Consider the following 20,824-nt stretch of genomic DNA (forward strand, 5'->3'; position numbering starts at 1 on the left):
TCAAGGTACTCCAATAGAGCATCAACCACTCCAATACAACAGTCACATTTTCAGTTACCATAATTCGCTTTTGTTTTGTTGTAAAATAGTTTTCGTATGTAAAAATTATATGAAAATTTCTATACATGAAAATTAGTCATTCATGTAAATCACATGAAAATATGTTTGTATGAAAATTTTGTCATGAATTTTTTTCATGAGAATAAAGTGAATTACAGTTAAACTAATATTATAGCCAGTTGGTTGTACACTTAAAACTCTGGCTCAACAATAAAGCACAATCAAAACTCTAATGTGTACCTTTCATCACCAAAGTTGCTCCCCCTCCTGGCCCCACTCTTCCACCTCCCTGTGGCATCCACATAAGTTTAAAAGTTGTGCCTCTTTATACTGCTACTCTACATGTCGTGCATGCTTTTCACGATATCATTTCAAATGTATTCACTCTATCCATTGCAGAGAATCAAATGTTGATGATGCTACTTGCTACCGTGAATCATTCATGGAGGTAATGAATGACATTGAAGACTTATGAAATGTGTGAGTCTACAGTAAATTACATACGTAGTATAACACATGCATTTCTAATGTACTCATTTTTATATTCAAGAACTTTATCTTGCAGTTCAGTTTGTATGTAATAGCTATAAACACAGACAATGGTGCTTTGCATAATTAATAAATTTTCATGTCAACTTAAATGCTTGAAGACCATGGTGTGTATAAATATGTTGCTACCACTGCATGATGTGTATATACACTTGAGCCTGAGGGCTGCAGGCCTGACAGTTGAGGGTGTACATTATGTTATAGATGTGCTCACCAGGGGCAGTTCCAGGAGTTTCTGAGGTTTCCAGAAACTGGTCAAGTATTTTCAAATAATTAAAATGTATTAATTTTAACAGATACAAAAAGTTCCTATCAGGATAGTATAATACAATCAACCACTCTAATAGAACAGTCATGTTTTATATTTGCTTAAAAACTGTAAGTAGCTAATCAATTGAGCTGTAACAACAAGGTGAAAATAGTCCATAATCCTTTCTCAGAGGGTGTTTAAAATCAGAAAATTCTTCTTGAGGCATGCCCTCAAACACCCCAGAATGGCGTCTGCATCCGACCTCTTTACTCATCGGCCTGCTCCATTGTTCCCACCCAGTACTGAGCATGTATGCAGTTCGTAATATATGTCAATAAACTCTTAACACATATGACTGAGAAAATGTCAGGTTACGGGCTAAAAAGTTTTTGGAAAAAATCACTATATATCAGAATTAATTACACAATTTTCAAAATTTTCTTGCAAGGGCATACCTCTATAGATCACCCTAGAGCTTGAGTGTGCATATTCCTGGAAATTTGGAAGCCAAATACCGAAATTCCTGTGCTCAGAAAGATAATTCTTAATCAGACACACACACACATATATGTAATAGTTGCACCACGGTCACAAGCGCTTTGCCTGATATATACACATGAGCACGAGGGCTGCAGGCTTGAGTGTGAGTGTGTATATATCAGGCAAAGCACTCATGCCCGTGGTATAACTATTAAATATGGACCTGTATATCATATATAGCAGTATTGTACCAACTAGGTAGTGATGGATTGTACTATTGTTTGAAGATAAAACTATCCCATGTTTGAATAGTTATTTATCTTACTCACATAAACTTTTAGTATTTATATTTATTAATATATATCAGCAACACGAATATTCAAATTAATTAAGTTTACAGCATCCACTATATACACTAATATAATTACTTTTCATTTGCAGAAACAAAGCATATGAAGTTAATGACATTAATACATAAGGTAGCTACATACAATCGTGCAAAGCTGGTGGACATTATCTATAATTATATAAAATGTATTTATACCGTTTTCGTGCATAGAAGTCTTGAATTTCTGCTGAACCATTTGCAGTAAATTGATTTCTGTCAAAATAAAAATATTGCAGTTGAATGTTATTAAGTAGCATAGCAGTCAAATCATTTGTCGCTGCATCACAAATCCCGTTGTCAGCAATATTCAGTTGGATTAATGATGAAAGCTTTTGAAGAGCTTTTGCAACCACAATAGCTCCTGTGGTTTGTAGATCATTTCCTTGTAAATTAAGTTCTTGTAGTCCAGTGTTATGAGATATAACATATGCTATGTCATGTGCTGCATCTTCAGTACAACAGTTGTCCTGTATACTTAACTTGATCAAGGTTGATGTGTTTTGCAATTGATTGGCAATTGTTTTAATGCCAGTCCCTTGAAGGAGGTTTCCATCTAATATTAGTTCTTGCAATTGTGTATTATGAGACAACACAGCTGCTAAACTATCTGCTGATTTGCTGGTAATATTGCTATTTACTATAATCAGCTTCAACAGCGTTGAAGTATGTTGTAAAGCATTTGATATTTTCTTACTATCACTCACTGCAAGGCTGCATATTTGTAACTCAAGTTCTTGAAGATGTGTATTGTGGGATAGAATATCTGCTATATCATCTACTGCTTCATTATTGATGTTATTGTTGCCTATGTAGAAGATATTTAATGTTGAAGTGTTCATCAAAGCTACTGAGATTTTGCGAACACTCAAAGCATTTAAACAGTTTCCACTCAAATACAATTCATTTAATTGTGTTTTGTGGGATAAAAATGCAGCTATATCACTTGCTCCTTCATCAGCAATGCTGTTATTGCTGAGAGAAAGTTTGGATAACATTGAAATATGTTGCAATTCTCTAGAGATTACTGCACAATCTGCAGCTTGTAGATAATTACCACTTAAGTCAAGCTTTTGCAATTGCTGATTAGAATGTAGGATACCTGCTAATAACTCTGCAACACTGTTATTAATATTACAATTTGCCATTTGTAACACTTTCAGGTTAGTGTGTTTGCACAAACCACTTAATATCCTCTGAGTGTTTGGTGCTGTAAGTCCACAATTGCTTAAATCAATATCTTGTAACTGAATATTATGAGATACAAAACTTACTATGCTATCAACTATCTCATCAGTTACATAGTTGTTACTGAAATGTAGTCTTTTAATAGATGATAAACAGTGTCGTAAAGTTTCCATGATCCTTTTGGCATTGTTCATCTCAAGATTATTTTGATGTAAGTGAACTCCTTCCAGTTTCTTGTTACAGAACAGAATGTGTTCTATGCTATTCGTAGCTCCATCAGTGATATTATAGTTATCGATTCTAAATGTCTTTAATGTTGTAATGTTATTGAGTAAGCCAATGATCTGTGAAGCATGTATGACTTGAAATTCTTTGCCAACAAGATGTACTACTTCTAGCTGTCTGTACTTTTGAGCTGCAAAGAGTTCCTTTTGATTGACAGAGATATCCCCTCTAATTAAGCGACATTTTGTACTGTGGTACTTGGCATGTGTAGCTTGATGTACTAATTGTAGCTGTTGTTGTGTTATATTGAAACCATAGAAACATTTACCTGTAAATAACACAAATTTCAGGCTAGAATACGACATGTTTTTACTTGACAGTAATTTGCAAATGGCGTTATCATCAGTAACATCAGTATCTACACACATTGATAATTCCATTCTTGTGTTTCTGTAATTTCTAAAAAGGTTCATGATGACAGTTTGAGATAAAGCACTACTGACTGTAAAAATTCTTAATAGCTTGTTGCATTTTTTATTTAAGTGACGAAGTATTGTATTCATCTTTATTGTAGGAATATTGCAGTTGATTAAGTACAACTCTGTGAATCGATAGTTTAGTATGATTACTTCATACCATAAGTCTATGTTGTAGAAAAACCACAATCTACATATTTTGCTACTTATAAACAGATGTACTTTGTCATGGATGCCAGTTAAGCTTAAAAGTCTTTCGCACAAACCTTTATGGAAAATTGCACTAGCATTGTGGAGGATTAAATTTTGAACTTTCCAAATGATAACAATTTCTACCAATTTTGACATTATTGATATTGGAAGCTTATCAACAGGTATGGCTAATGTTTTCACAGAAAGGAGGCAGCCATTGCTCTTTAGATTCTCATGAATAATTTTACACTCAGTATCAGTAATGTTGCATCCTTCAAAGTCTAATTCAGTCCAGTTATTAGGAATAATTGTTAACCAACATTTTAGCTGATAAAATATGTCAGCAGTAACTTGACAGTTTAGTAACTTCCATACAGTTATTGATGGTTGCAACTGGAATGCTAGTGCAATCTGCTTAGCAGTAGGATTGTGTCCTATCATCATATTATTTGTAACTAGTAAAACTGAAGCGAAATGACATTGAGAATTCATCAGTACATCTAGCTTGATTACACTGACATTAGAAGAATCCTGTATGAACAGTTCTTGTAACATACAGTACTTGTCAAATAGTCTAGTGCACAACAATTCAATGACAGCGTCACCCAAGTGGCTCTTAACAATACAGAGTGCTGTGCAATGGGAAGCAATGTAATCATACTGCATCAGCATTAAATCGCATTTACAGAGAAATATCACTAAATTATCATCAGAATCAATTATGTTATTTATATCTTCCATTTCAGCTTTAGAAGCAAACAAAGTATTACCTTCACGTAACACAACTTGTAGTGGACACTTGCAAGAATTGTTATATGCAATATGTTCAATTAAACTGTGCAATACAAATTCACTTACACGCTTATTGCTGCAAGTTTGCAAATATCTCTTCCATGGAGGTACCTGCAAATGATCAAAATACCTAATGCATACACCAAGGTTAAACAATTCTAAGTATGATAACTGGTTACCAAGAGAATGTGTAATAAACACTCCCCCAATCCTACCACTGCTAATAACAAGTATTAGTGGACCTTTAGAAGTGCTATTACTTGGTGATGAAGCATCAACTATAGCTGTAGCGATACTGTTAGATAAAAATGGATCATGAATGAACAAGTTAAAAGACTTCTGATCGCTTGATAATAGACTAACAAGTGCTGCTATAAAACTTTTGCTTGTATCCATACCAATAATATGAAGGTGCTCAATGTTCTGCTGCTTCAATGCAGTATACCATTCTTGTACTTCTGTAGCATTAGGATCCCACTCAGGGTGCATCACATATATTGTTTTTAAATCATCAATGCTCAAAAGAATGTTAAGTAACCTTATCTCCTCTACCATCTTGACATAAAGGAAAGTTCCAAGCAGAAATAAATTTAAGGTATCATTAAAACGAGATTCCATAAAAGATTCTTCAATTTTAGTGTGTAGGTTGTTATTGGTAGTGTCGTTCAGGATAGCATTATCAGTTATGATTACTTCTGATGTATGCCAAAACTTAAATAAATCAAACAGCCTAAGCAAACATGAAATGTCCAATTGGTTATAAGAAAAATCAATCCTTTTAATTCTGACGATATCACGGCTTTCTCTATCTAAGAACCTATTACATAGGACATCACAGCCAGTGACCCCAATGTTACATTTTGATAAGGTAATTTTCTCCCATTGTTTAGTAGTAGACCTACAAAGAAAGAATCCAAGTGTATTAAGATCACTGGGAAGCAAAGTTTGGTTGCTAAGGTCAATTTCTTGACCTTGAAGAAAACTCCCCAACAATGCTGCAACATCTTCATTCTTGGATTCCTCCAGGCACTGGAACAAATGCAAACATTTGACTTTGTTCTTTAACATTTTATCACATATGCTAAAACTTGAACGAAATTTGGTATACAATTGTATTGTATTACCAGAGAGAAAGTGTTTTAATGCAAATGAACTAGCACTAGTTATACCAACATACATAATCCAAGTATTGTAGTATCGATGCTCCCAGAATGTTTTTTGAAGTAATTTGATTTGCTTTTGATCTGATAATGTCGAGATGTAATAAGCTGCCATGTATTCCTGAATTGAAAAATGAAGAAAACGAAACATCACATCATCATTACAAGTTTGTTTATTAAAAAAAGGAATAACTTTTAGTAATCCAAGACCATTCCTGCTGATTGAAGTCTTAGTCAAATTAGGACATAATGATCTAATTTCAGCTAATGTAAAAACTATTTTGTCAGTTTGTAAACCCTTGAAAGCAAGCTGCACTAATTCTTTGAACACTTCATTGTGAGGAGATGGTAACGTGGTAATGTTAACATCTTTGATGGCCATTTGTTTATCAGGTTTTTTAATAAAGCGTTTTATTGTCATCTCAATAAACTTTTCATATACATCTGATTGTGTCTTAGGTAAGTTATCAATGCCATCCTCAGCAAGATAGAGTAATATGGTCATGTTTAAAGGAATATAACAAAGTGCATTAATTGTAGGATTAGACTGAAGGTATTGTTGAAGAGCTCTGACTTGATTATCTTTACCTTCCAAAGCTGTTTGAATATAATCAAGTCTGTCTTCTTCAGTAAAGCCAACTATTTCTACTCTACAGTCTACAAGTTTATGAAGATCTGATGAAGCTGTAGGGCGAGATGTTATTACTAAGCAACATTGAGGAAAAATTTTCCGATGCATTATATCTTCAACGAAGGCTTTCTTTCTGTCTTCCTCAGATATTTCATCATATCCATCAAAAACAATCACTAGATTTTTACCTTTAGTTATATACAGATGCTTTTCAAGACAACTAGCTATTTTATCATTGCTTTTAACAACATACTGCACAAAGTCTTCAATTGATGTTATGTTGTTTGTATTAAATTCACGTAAATACACCAGAAAGAGAAGTTCTTTGCTGCTTAATAATTCCTTATTAGCCCATTGAAATGCAATTTCCTTTGCCAGAACAGTTTTACCTATTCCAGGTGCACCTTCTATAAGAATTACACCATGAGTTTTAGTAGATCCACCAATGGGTGCAAATATATCAGATATACTTGTAGTTTTTTTTGAAGACTGTTTGATCGTCTCATTTGGTTGAGATGCAAAATCACGTGCAGTTTTTGCAACAGCTAGTTTCATTGTGACAGAGATTACTCCTGCCTTGCTGGAGGACGTCTTCCTGTTATGAACAATTGCTAGTGTTGTGTAGTGTTTGGGTTGGTATTTAGACCAATCATCCTCTGCAGTGAAAAATTTGTTGTCAGTATATTGAGTGCAAAGATTTTCAGCTGTAGCAGAAATGGTAGTTGAAATATCTTCACCAACACGTGCCGCTACAAAAGATAAATACAGTGATATTTAGTACAACACAGTTTACCACTGTAAATAAGGTTAACAGCCTCCAGTATAGTTGGTATTGAATCCCAGTTAATAGAACTGGAACCCACAATTGTTAATACTCAACACTATTGCCCGTGCAATTAGCAATCACGCGATCTCCAGAAAGGGTGCTATTTGGAATTGTGCTCATACTGAATTCAGTTATAAGCTGCCGGAAACATGCCAAGACCCACCCACCCTTGACTAACACTGCTTGAAGTTTCTTAGTTTACTAGAGTGGTATACCCCCAGTATATGGAACAGTTAATTGTTTGGAATTTTAGTAGCTTTTCAGTAAACCTGCATTCACTGATGTTTACTGAGAGTTTAAAACTTAGTAAAACAATTATATTCCATATACTTAAAGTTACTGACATTTTACTATCAGTATAACTGGGCACAAATACAGTAAAGCAGCTTAACAAATTAGTAGACTAAGAACCTTCAAGCAGTGTAATCACTGGAAACCACCTTCACTCAACCAATGCAATTCATGCACTAGCACACTTGCACTTCACATTTTGGGCACCCAGGGCATGGTGTAGTCAGGCTGCTTGATATAACTAAGTACTGGCTATAGCATTATAAATACAGCAGCTAAATTCCTCACTAGGGCAAATGCAGGCACATAAATGCAGGTGCATTTTTCACCTTGCATCTAGTGATGCTCTGGTCTGCCCCATTTATCCCCAAACTATGTGTAGCTCTAATGCATGCCATTAAACGGTAGTGCATGCAGGCCAGCTGACGTAGGATGTTAATGACAATTAACACAATGTGTAGGAAGTGTGCACACTGAGTCCATTTGTGAGATTATGGTCTTCTTATATTGCATAAATAAGCACACAAAGTATATATAGCATGCTCTCCTACGTGATGTTAATGAGTAACACAATAGGTAGAAAGCTGTATGCATGCACGCATGCAACTCTTTGGGGGAAGCAGAGAACCTGAGGTGCAACCTGAACAAGTAATTTGTGTTATCACTGTCACATGTGCAGTCTTGCATGGTATACAGCTGGAGGAAATATTAAAGATCAGCAGTTTTGTTAATAAAGTAAATACTGATCTGTTACTGTTCCTATAATGACAAGTACCATAGGAAATAATTATACTGGCTGGCAATCAATCAATGTGATATCGGGTCTCAACAAGTATCAGTCGCAACAAATGCAACATTCATATACCACAAATATTGATTGCAACGGAACCTTGGCCACAGCAAGCACAACACTCATACATTACAAATATCGGATACTACATTTCTACACACCAACCATGTATCAAATAACAACATTCACAACAGACATGCTCGTAACACAGGCATCACAAACAGCTACTACAATGCCTATGGACATCCAACCGATGTTTAACCTAATGGCATGGCAAGCAATTTTCACTTTTTTCTACAGGTGAATTTAATGTATTGCAGAATTGTCTATGTGTGGAAATTAAAAGTGTTGAAATTAGCTTGTTGCATCAGTGAGCCCATGACACTATCCAGTGCCTTGTGAATAGTAGATTCAATATCTCATTTACCAAATTACCAGAAGACTTGTTGATATAACTCATAACCAGGTCATGGCAGCTGGCACAGAACCACTCGAGATATCTATGACTCTGTCAACTTTGCTAAACATATCTTCAGAGAATTTACTGCAATGCAAAACCATGTTCATATCATTGTGAAATCAGATGCTTTATTACACTGATCACTATACACTTATGCAGCCGGCTACCTGATAAGAAAATGTTTTCTAGTTTGACCCATACACCAGGGTGGATTAAGTGCCAAAAGTAGTGTAACAATGTCATAACATATGTAGTTCAACAAAATTATGTAAAGCCTTTCAGGGCTAATGGGACAGCATGCCTCGCGCTAAGGTGCTTGGCAATTAATATACTGAACTAATTTTCTACTATACAAGTATTGCTTATTGCATAAAAAGTGCCTGCAGTGTATGGGCACCATACCATCGGCATGCACAATATGGTAAAATAGAGAAGATATAAAGAATTTGTGACAGGAAATTATGATTGGTATGTTAGGGTGACTGAAGTGCTTAAATGTCTACAGTGGAATGCTTTAGAAAAACAGATAGAACAACTTCTGTGCCATAGCTATATGTACAAGATTATAATATGATTGACATCAATCCTGGAGGACTTATACAGCCAGCAAGCTGCAGCAACAAGGGGTCACTCAATGAGATTTCAATGACTGTAAACTAATGTATATTCCTTTTACCCCAGTGCCATCACACTATATAACAATTTACCAAGTAAGGTTATGATATCTAGAGAGTTTCAAGAACAAACTGAACATGTACGTAACTACCAACTGTTATACATCTGTATGTACAACAATGCTCTGTATAGAGTTTGTACATTAATATATAATTGGCAACCACATAAAGTCTATTTAATGTTGTTTACTTTGTAAATATAAGTTAACATCATTGACCGTTACGGGAGGTAAAGGGGGGCAATAGGTCACGTGCACCATGACTATTTATAGCTATGCATGTGTGCACTCAACTCAAGGCACAGATGAAAGTATTAGAGTCGCAGATTCTATCCAGCTCTATTAGTTGAATAGCAGTCCATCATGCCGAAAACACCCACCCACCCACCCATATGGACATACATGCATACACCCGGTAACATAGGACTAACAGGGCGCAGTGAAGCTGCTTGACCAGAATGATGCTCGCTACTCAATAGCTATGGTGATGAGATCACGTCATTAATGCAGAATGTTGTGTACTAACTTGGTCAGGCACTTCACTCAGCCACGTTCTGGGCTGCCCCAAATTAGGCCAATCATGCACCTGAGCTTAATTGGGTAAGCTTGGCTAATACAATAAGATGTTAATTGCATCCTAACATGCTATAAAAAGTAATACACATCACAGTAAAACTAATGGCTAGTTGGGTTTCCTCATTTTTTTACAAAGGTAACCATTATTAGGTATATAATAATACACAGAGTTAATTATCAATTTACTTGGTGTTTAAGGTAGAGTAGTTAGATAGTTCTATGAGATCACACAAACAGGGCTATGAGTCAGCATATACATGGAACATGATCTACTGATAAGGACTCCAACATTGCTAATTATTTATATATAAATTCCACAGAAAACAAATGTTATCATAATACCTGCTGCTGCACATATATCTTCAGATAGTTTATCAGTAGCACTGATGAGGACTTCCCATGTTGTATCATTATATGTATTCTGTTCTAGCCAGTCACTCAACATCTTACTACAACACTCCTCACAGTTATTGGGATGATCATGTTCTATGATGTTCATCTGATGTTCCTCAATATTGAGTTGTCTACCTAACTGTCTCCACTGTGGGGCCCATCTGATCACCACATGATCATTAATATCTTTCATGTTTGCCCTCTCTTTTCCTAAAAATGTGATATGAACAATTTAATTTTGTTGCTGCTGTATCACATGCATGCACACACACACACACACACACACACACACACACACACACACACACACACACACACACACACACACACACACACACACACACACACACACACACACACACACACACACACACAATGTACATTGGAACCTCTCTTAAATAAACCTCACTGTACAGTTAGCCTCTCTATAAAGGACAGTTTCTGAGGCCCTTGAAGACTTCTACAGATACAACAGCTTTATCTCTGAAAAGGAACAGCCTCCTTATACCATCACAATCAGCTGGTCCCAAAGTGTCCATAATAGAGGTTTCGTTATATGCATCAAATGACTACATATTTGATCCTCAACCCAGCTATGTATGTTACTCTTTAAAGTCATCAATTATGTGCATGAATTTTGACAGAATCATACAATCACCATTGAAAGCCTTACATTGACTTGTATACCACTAGTCTGGCCTTGTGGAAATACATTGAAAAGTTTGTCTATTGATATATAGTCAGCTAAAAACTATTTGGGTTTCAACATGGATAAGAATAACAGTTATAATGTGAGCCTGAAAATTCTTTAGGGAGTATGTTTGCAGTCTATATCTCCTATGTTTGTCTAATCTAAAGTTAAACGCGTGTGCCAAACAAGTGATTGAAATAAAAAAGTCACTGTAATAGAGCAATCAGTGAATAAAATCCTGATTGCAATTATAGTAGGTGAAATGGTTTGTCTTCACTCGCCCTGTAGTTTTTTTTTTTTTTTTATTATTATTATTAACACTTTACGGTGACCAGCACTGAAGGTCTACAGCAACATGTGCTGCAGCCTTAGGATTACCTAACTTAATTTCAAGGACTTAGACTTAATGACTTATAGCTGGAAAGGTGTAACAGAAAAGGGGCCAAAGTAAGGAAAAAAATCCCTCCAACCCCAGTTCTTGTAGAAAGGTGTAATCTCCATAGCTGGCCATAAGCTGCATGGGTTTGGGATTATAGAGTGCGATGTCTGCACAAAATACCTGAACTGAAAGAGGGTGTGGCTTTCAAAGTCAGCTGCAGGGGGGAAGTTTTGAAATCAGATATGACAGCAAAACATTGGCTGCAATGATGTCAACATCGTAATAAAGAAAGCATCACAGTGTCATTGCTAACAAATTCATTGACATTAACATCATTGCATGTCTATAGCTACCACCCTTGATTTTACAACTGTTATCACTCTGGCTTTTTTTAAGGGCTGTGCTATTTTTCAGCTTGTATAGATTTAATTCTTTAACATTTGTGCAACCAATTCTTTATTTCCATTCATGTATATTGTATGCCATTGTACTATTGACATTTCAATTCATATACTTCTGAGCATATACACTGAATGACCATCATTCCCTATGTATTCTATAGGTGTTCCTTTTTGAAACACAAACACTCCGAATTCATTCATGCTTTTATATGCATATCGTCATTCACAATGACTGTAAACATGTTTTTCATTGACACTAGCATGTGTGTGTATAGCAGCTATACATATGTACAAAAGATACACAATTATTATAGTATAATAGGACATGCCAAAACAACTTTTCAAAATATATAGTACACTATTGGACAGTCAAAACAGCGTATATATTCTTGGGTAAGTATAGGATGCCTCCAAGTAAAGTGTAGCTTGTTAAGTAATCTTTGATACAGTGGAGACATGCTCACTCCTAACATGATTTCAAGTGAAATAATGAGGCAAGCACACAAACTATATACCACTGCAGTGTGCGAAATAACTTTTCAGACGTGTCCTGTCGTACTGTCAGGGCATTGTGAAATTTGAGTGGACATCAAGCAATTTGACCGGACATTTTAACTTCTATTGTTTCTCCTTTCCTGTGTTTCTACCACTTGTATGTTTGTTTCAAACATTGGGGCCTGCACCAATGTACTGTAGAGCTGATTAGCTACTGGCCACATGAAAGGGCTTCTATGGAATCAATTGGGCCTTTGTAGGAAAAGAGTTATGAGGACTTCAGTCAAAGCCTTCTGCTTGTCTTGGAATGATATAGCTACCCTGTATATGGTCAAACTTAGCTTAGGCTTAGAATATATAGTGGCTCTATCACAGATGCATTGTTCATTCTAGCTTAAAATCCGGTTGTGCTGATATCATAAATACCACAAGTGAAAGTACTAATGGCAATCGGATTATAAATACATTTTACTACTGAAGTGCATGTGACTGATACAGTAGGCTGGCACAACATAGTAAACTGTTAACCTTCAGAGGTAAACTTGGGCATGTCTTTGAAGCCAACAACACATAACTTAATTACATGTCAATACCATCATGTCTGGCCTCCCTCCTAGCCCAATCCTAACACTATAAACTTTGAAAGGACAGTATTTCCGGACAAATTCAATTATAGGCTGACACCTGGTGTAATTGACTGGAAATTGTCTGGTGACCGACCGTTATTTCGCACACTGCACTGTAGTCCTTTCCACCACTGGTGTACAGCCCCTGGCAGAGCAAAATTATGACATGCATGGGCAAATCATATTGGAATAAAATATCTGAAAACAGGGGTCTATAAGTTATTATAACAACCAAAATGGTGTAGCTATTCAAAGTTGACTGGAACTGAGTTGCAATCATGATCATATTTGTATATGAAGCTTGTAACACCTGTATGGAAGATTACCTGCTGAATACAAGAATAAAAAAACAACTAATTTCACCAGTTTCATAATTTCATGCCAAACCTGGTTTGTGATAAAAGCTTAAGCAGGAAGGGATATTTTCTTTGCTGCATATAAATAAAATCTCACAATAGTAAAAAGTGTACATTTATGACTAGTTGCAGCAGTAATGAAATCTGATGCAGCAGGATTGGAATTAGAAAAAGGCAGTAAAGAAAAAGAAGGAAATCAATGGACTAATGTGATTTGCTAGTATGAGATTTTACAACATCTGGATGTGACTAAATCCCTGTTGGCAACTACTACTGCTGCATCTCCCCCATTTGGAGGATCAGAAAGTTATAACTGATCCTAATGGCATCTTCAACTACATGGTATGCATGGGGTTCAGGGGGAATATAGCTAACTATAGCTATATTGCTTTGTCATAAAACAGCTACGGGAGCTCTCTCAAGATTTTCAGCTTATCAACACTAGTCCTCCAAGTACTATTCCATCTCTCATCATTGTCATTAAGCAGGTTTGTACTGATTTCATCATATTATTAGAACTCTCAGTGGTTACTAATATCTACCAAACATCACTTTTGAGCTGCTAGCCACAGGAAATAAATTACTATGGTCCACTGTAACAACTTATTCCTCTATGTTTTGAGCTTGTGACCATTCATCATAAAAAAATTAGTAGTGAATTTCACTACTAATTTCTACCACAATACTCACTATTTTTGTGTAGTGACATTCACTCTTTCATCACTACAAAAGTAGTGAACATCACTACACAAAAATTGCGGCAGGCATTAGTTGTGACCTTCACTAGTTATAGTTTTACTGTGTTGAAGTTGGCTTTTCAAGCCATGACATGCCAATTAGAGCAGTAGCAAAGTTAAGTTTGTAAAATATACTCTATATGCGATCAATTTTCAACAAGAATCTAAACTTGTAACGATCTCTTGCTAGACCTTTAACATCAGACTATGTGAATATTTATTGTATTTTTGTGTTAAATTTGGCTATGCCTTAATTGCCAGGGCTCAAATTCTTATAATTCGTTTGTAGGTGAGCTATACCCCTCATGCAGTCTAGGCCCCCTTAACTCTTGTAATTTGTGTATAGCTATATATGTAAAATCTTATAGTGTTATCATCATTCATCACTCTAGATTACACTGACCAGTTCTGTGATAGCAAATGTTAATGGTTTCATCAATAGATAATGTGAGGCAAGGTTAGCTACCTATTACCATGATATCAAAACTCTTTCTATATAGGTGCAAATTATATAAATGAGCTAAGCATCCAGACATGACAAAATACCTTCTGATTTTCTGAAACTGTGCAGCACAGAAATTGCTCCCATATTGTCACTTATAGACTATATCAAGCTTCCATCCATCAATCTAGAGTTCTATCTGACTGGAAGCAAGCAAATGTTGTCCACATCTTTAAGAAAGGAGACCGTACTTTTTTGTAACAATTACTTACCTGCCTTGTTGACTTGCAGTCTTGCACATGTTCTATAAGATCTTAGAACACATAATATATTCGCACATCTTTACTCAACACAACATCTTGTGCACTGAACAACATGCCATGGTCGTTCTCGCAAAACACATGTACAACTTTCAGCCACCCTAAGGCTCCATTAATGCCCCGGCCCTTGCCCCGGCCGGCCAACATGCCCTTTCCCCGGCCGGCCAACATGCCCTTTCCCCGGCCAATATTTACCCTCACCCGCAAGACTGACATCAACTAGCTAGATCAAATCATCCTTGTAAATTTTACCACATTCAAACCTCTGTTGATACTTACAAATTCTTCTTCTTCCCCAAAACGATACCTGAATGGAACAGTCTCCAAATCAACAACATTAATAACCTATCCCTTGCAGATTTTAAACTTGTATTAGCTAACTAATAACTAAATAAATTTTTGTATTAGCGTTTTAGCTACCCCTTTAGGGGCTTTGATAATTAATATATAAAATGAAATGAAATGAACACCGCACGTATACGGATCGCCATGCACTGCATGCATGGGCTTGGGAAAAGCAGCCTGCAAAACCAGACCACTTAAGTCTAGCTGATTTTGATTGTGAAATTGGATAGTTTATTCATGTATAGCTTTGTGTTCTTGGTGAAAAATCGAATCTGCTGACACTGGCGATAACTGACACCTGTTTTCCCAGACTCAATGGCGGATTCAGGATGGGGCATTTGGGGCAAATGCCCCCCCCCCCCCCCCCCCTTCAAGAAATTACATAAAAGATCGAGATACTCTAATAGAGCAGTCGATTACTCTAATAAAGCAGTCACAATGTTCATGAGGCAGTGTAGCTTACATATGAAGCTATAAATAGGATTTTATTTTACATAACAGATGTCATATATTTGGTAAATTATAACTAGCTATTATTGTTGTAACCTTTTTTTTTTTTTAGTCTTCAACTGTTTTTCAGTAAGGTGCCCACCCTCTTTCCAAACTCTGGATCCGCCCCTGAGACTGGGTCACATATCAAGACACTCGGTAGTGTGTCGTGCAACACCCGTGAGTATATTGACAGGAAGAACAAAAACGCAAACGCAAACGTTTATGTTCTTCCTGTCAATATACTCACGGGCGTTGCGCGCCGGCCACCCAAGAGTATATTGACAGGACTGAAGAACAAAAAACGCAATTTTCGAACCTCCGTATCTCTGTGCTGCCTTGATGAAACAAGACGATTTTTGCTGTGGACACGCCTGCCAACTTCAGTACCTCACATACCAAATTTGAGCGAAATCGCTTCAGGCGTTTCCGAGATATGCGACTTCAAAAATTGACTTAGTTTCTTCCTCTTTTCGCACACTTACAAAAACTGCTATAAAACGCGAACGCTATATCCGATTTCCTTGAAATTTGGCACACAGACCGGGGGGGGGGGGGGGGGGGGTATAACGGCGCATCTCGGTACCAACTTTGGCTGGAATACGGTAATCAGGCAAAGAGTTATTAGCGATTATTCACGAAAAATAACGCCAATATGTTGTCACGCCTATATACAGGGTATAAACCGCTTATGCATGGGAAAAAGTTGAAAATCATCTTAATATAGAGCAGTCAGCCTAATAGAGCAGTCACCCTGAAGAGACTTCAAGAGATCAGCTGGAAACAAGTAACCTGTATAGAGATCAGCTATACAAACAAATCACCCTGTAGAGAGTTCAGTAACAAACAATTCACTCTGTAGACAGATCAGCTAGAAGAAGTTACCTTGCAGAGAGTTAAACTACAAAGAAACCACCATGTAGAGAGTTCAGCTACAAACAAATCACCCTGTAGAGAGATCAGCTAGAAGAAGTTACCTTGTAGAGAGTTTATGCAGCTACAAAGAAACCATCATGTAGAGAGTTCAGCTGCAAACAAATCACCTGTAGAGAGTTCAGCTACAAACAAATCACCCTGTAGAGAGATCAGCTAGAAGAAGTTACCTTGTAGAGAGTTTATGCAGCTACAAAGAAACCATCATGTAGAGAGTTCAGCTGCAAACAAATCACCTGTAGAGAGTTCAGCTACAAACAAATCACCCTGTAGAAAGATCAGCTAGAAGAAGTCACCTTGTAGAGAGTTCAGTTACAAAGAAACCACCATGTAGAGAGTTCAACTGCAAACAAGTGACCCTGTAGAGACATCAGCTATAAAGAAGTCACCTTGTAGAGTGTTCAGTTACAAAGAAACCATCATGTAGATAATTCTGTAATAAATATACGTATTAGCTATATATATAATTTGTAGATAAAATCAGAAATATTTAAAGTATTTAACATCTGCTTCATCTTTTCTTCTTCTTGTAATAAAGAAAAAAAGACAGGATAAAAAAGTCCAAAGCCGGCCTATGTATACAAATACAAAAAGAAGTGAAATTTAATCCAAAACAGCCAAGCTGTAAAAAAGAGTGCGGCCCTCAAAAAGGCTCAGTATGGTGAAAAAAGATGTGAAATCCAAGGTGGCGGCCAAGAAATGGCTGTGATGGTAGGTTAATGGTAAAAAATTTAATAACGACAATTCAGGTGAATTTTGTACCAAGAGCTATAGCGGCACCAAAATTCATCTGAATTGTTGTTATTAAAATTTTTACCATTAACCTATACCATCACAGCCATTTCTTGGCCACCACCTTGGATTTGACATCTTTTTTCACCATAGCCTTTTTGAGGGCCGCACTGACTCTTTTTTACAGCTTGGCTCTTTTGGATTAGATATAATTATCTGCGGTGCATGCATCCATGCGCTTCAGTGTAGCTAGTATAGCTATATACTCTTTGTAAGAGGTTTGCACGGTGTATTATAATCGGTTAGTATGTAGTTACAGCTACGTATATAGTATACTTACTTCTTCCAGCTGTACGAAACTTGGCAAGTACCTCGGGAGGAGAAGCTCTTGCTCGACGTCTCCGCATTATAAAGCTTTTAACAGACGGCTCTGCCATGTTGTTGAAAGATTCCGCCGCGTGTGACTGCCAACTGATCAGCGAGCTAGCTATATCAGTTTCAATTGGTAATCGATGCCAATTACCACACAGTAACTAACGCACTCAACATGCACCGCTTATTTTATAGTGTCTCCGGCAACTGCATATTTTCCGGGTATATACGAAGAATATCACGATTCCGGATCCTTAATTGTTTTGTTGCATACACATTTTAGCTACCTCTCACTGTACAAAGGTCACGGTAGGGTCCGCAACGTGAAATTGCGCGGACCCTCATAGCTACTGCGATCTTTGTGCAGGGGTAAAATGCGCATATGTTTTGTTGATTCTCATGCAAATCAAGGTCAAAACTTTCGACTTTTGAAAATCAACTACCAAATCACCCCGGGCGGGGTATAAAGACGTGGTTTCGCGCAGCCAGACCCCGACACAATATAGTCTATCTACAAAAGAAGGAAGCGGTCTCAGTCGGCAGGTGCCATGGCTGCGCGAGATAATACAACTATAGAGTGAACTATCACTAATTATGATTTTCGAACAGCTGCCACTCGCTTTACGGAAATCCAACAGCCAATGGCGGATCCAGGATGCCCAAATGTGCCTCCCTGTCAAGGAGCCATCCTTTTTTTTTGACAGTAGCTATAACACACAAGTAGCTACTTTATTTATGATTACTGGGCAGTCAGCTAGCACAGCTGGTGTGCCCAGGAAAAAAAAGGAATCACAGTATTAGGTACAATTATATACTAACTAATGTGGTGTTGATTGTTTGTAAAGTGTGATATCAAGTTAGTTGTAAACTCATCATAGTTTGTCATCTCTATAATAAATACAGGCAGTTCATTCCATTCTTTGATTGATCTTGAGTAAAATGATTGTTGATAAGATGTTGTTGATGGTGTGGGCAGGATAAAATGCAAGGGATGATAGTGTCTTGTTTGTCTCTCTACAGATTGATAATATGGGGGAATTGATAGGGATATGTCTTGATGGAGGATTTTTGTGGAGCAGTTGCTATGGTAAACAAAACTTTAGGTAAAATCAGCCATCCTCGGGAGTCATGCATGCTTCTTTTGATTGAAATATTACACCTTGTCAGGCCACTGAAAATCAATAATAATTAAGTTATATTCATTTTAAAAAATCTACAAGCTCATCTAAAAACAACTGTCAAATTATTCCTCAGCACCTTCGTGCATAATAAGCGCCTCTGAAAACAATTATCGTATTGCATGCGGTTTAAGGACATTCATACCATTTAAAACAATTTTTAGGACTACACAAATGTAATGTATACAACGAGAGAGGTGATTATTTACTGCTTCAGAAACTAACAAGCTACTCCACCAACCACGTGCACCTATCCCTTAGCCTGTTTTTGCCTCTCCCCCTTGCCATTTCCTGGATCCACCCGACAGATTATTGTACCAAATATAGTAGCCTATACACTAAGGTCTAGGGTTTCCACTCAAAATAAGGTACTTCATTTTATTGTTTCTGGAGATCTTCACACAGATTTACCTTTAAGATAAATAGTGTTACAGGGGCGTAGCCAGACTTTTGGTGGTACCAGGGCCTAGCTGTAAGACCAATAAGTGGAATGTTCGTGGGGGAAGGCCTAGGTGCTTCCCCCTAGACCACGTCTGAACGAAAATCATGTATACACAAAATGTGCCCTTAGGCAGTAACGTGCCGTTTGTGCATCTAACTAGCTAAAACCTAGACGCTGCTGTTTATGCAGCTTATAGAAACTACAAACCTATTGTAGCTAATACTAACTTAATCTTCACTTCGACAGTGACAGTCAACTTCAAATTTTCTAGCACATGGGAACCCTCCACACTCCGAGTTGCTTAGTTGGCAATACTTCCTTCCGGGTATACATTAGTTCTCGGTCGGTCCTCCTGTTGATGGTCAGTAACTTTAGACTTAGCTTGTACTCCAATGTATTCGAGACATCACGTGCTCACAACATGTGACAAAAACAAACCGTTCATCAGATAAATATACGTCAACTATTCACAGTTTGTGCTCACCTGACACATGTATAACACGACCACTCAAGTTTATCGCAACTGCTGCCTTGTAATATGTCTGCCTCAACCATTCAACACTACTTCGCCATGTCCACCATGCATCACATGCGCTACTGATCATGTGATTCAACAGATCTCGATGATTTTGCAATAGTTCAGCATTAATGCAATGCGACCCTCAAGAGTAGTACAGAGGAGCGCTAGCCTATAGTGAGCAAGTAGCTACTGGCATAGGCGGAGGAAAGGGGGGGGGGGCTTAGCCCCCCTCAGACACGCTGAAGTTATCCTTCTTGGAGTGGGGCTGAAACCGCGATAAAGATCGAGGTACTCTAATAGAGAAGTCACTCTAATAAAGCAGTCACAGTATTAGAGCAGTGTGTAGTGAGCTACATAAGGATTTTTATGTAGTTTATCAGCTATGAATGGGTAGCTGGTGAGGTGGGCAGCTATTGTCAGCTGGTTGCGACCTTTTTATGGTCTCACCATACCAAACCAGAGACTAAGTCTGGGTCAGCCCAGCCCCCCCTCATATCAACTACTTCCTCCGCCCCTGGCTACTGGAGAGCTCCAGGGCTGTAAAACTTGATGTGATTTTAGATTCAAAATATTCTGCTTCTGAAAGGGGGGTTCAGATGAACCCTCCCTCCCTTCCTGGCTATGCCCTTAATCTCCCCTCCAACAACTACACCTCCTTATTTATAACTACATAGCCACGTAGCTTGCTACACTGCTTCTCTGAATACTGAGACTGATATATATCTATATCTGACTGCTCTATTAGAGTATCTCGAATTATTGATGCCCGGGTGGCCCGGGTTCTGGCTATGCCCCTGGTTTGTTATTGGATTGTTTGTAGCATTCAATATCAGCATAATTTTAACATACGTAAATATCCAAAAAGTGGTCACATGACCAAAATTTCCTTTATATAGGAATTCCACTATGATGCCTCAGCTCTTTTCATTGTTTCTGATGGTTTTCACACAGATTGACCTTACGATAAAA

General features: G+C 37.3%; 1 protein-coding gene across 1 annotated transcript; it reads right to left on the reverse strand.

Moving 5' to 3' along the window:
* Positions 1–1,717: 1,717 nt before the first annotated feature.
* Positions 1,718–17,847, reverse strand: LOC136236586 (protein NLRC5-like). Its single transcript, XM_066026798.1, has 3 exons — positions 17,684–17,847; positions 10,347–10,607; positions 1,718–7,137 (listed from the first exon to the last, which is right to left on the reverse strand). Exons 1-3 carry the CDS (start codon positions 17,778–17,780, stop codon positions 1,853–1,855), a joined length of 5,643 nt encoding a protein of 1,880 aa, XP_065882870.1. The 5' UTR covers positions 17,781–17,847; the 3' UTR covers positions 1,718–1,852.
* Between the last annotated feature and the right edge of the window lie 2,977 nt (positions 17,848–20,824).

The sequence above is a fragment of the Dysidea avara genome, chromosome 10 (genome assembly GCF_963678975.1).
Source record: "Dysidea avara chromosome 10, odDysAvar1.4, whole genome shotgun sequence".
NCBI classification, from domain to species: Eukaryota; Metazoa; Porifera; class Demospongiae; order Dictyoceratida; family Dysideidae; genus Dysidea; species Dysidea avara.

Bases quoted from the DNA above. Each gene is read 5' to 3' on its own strand.
- LOC136236586 (XM_066026798.1), bottom strand. From the start codon at position 17,780: ATGGCAGAGCCGTCTGTTAAAAGCTTTATAATGCGGAGACGTCGAGCA. The intron at 10,608-17,683 runs GTAAGTATACTA...TCACATTTTTAG, and splicing joins GTTTCGTACAGCTGGAAGAA to GAAAAGAGAGGGCAAACATG. The intron at 7,138-10,346 runs GTATTATGATAA...TATCTTTTGTAG, and splicing joins AGATATATGTGCAGCAGCAG to CGGCACGTGTTGGTGAAGAT.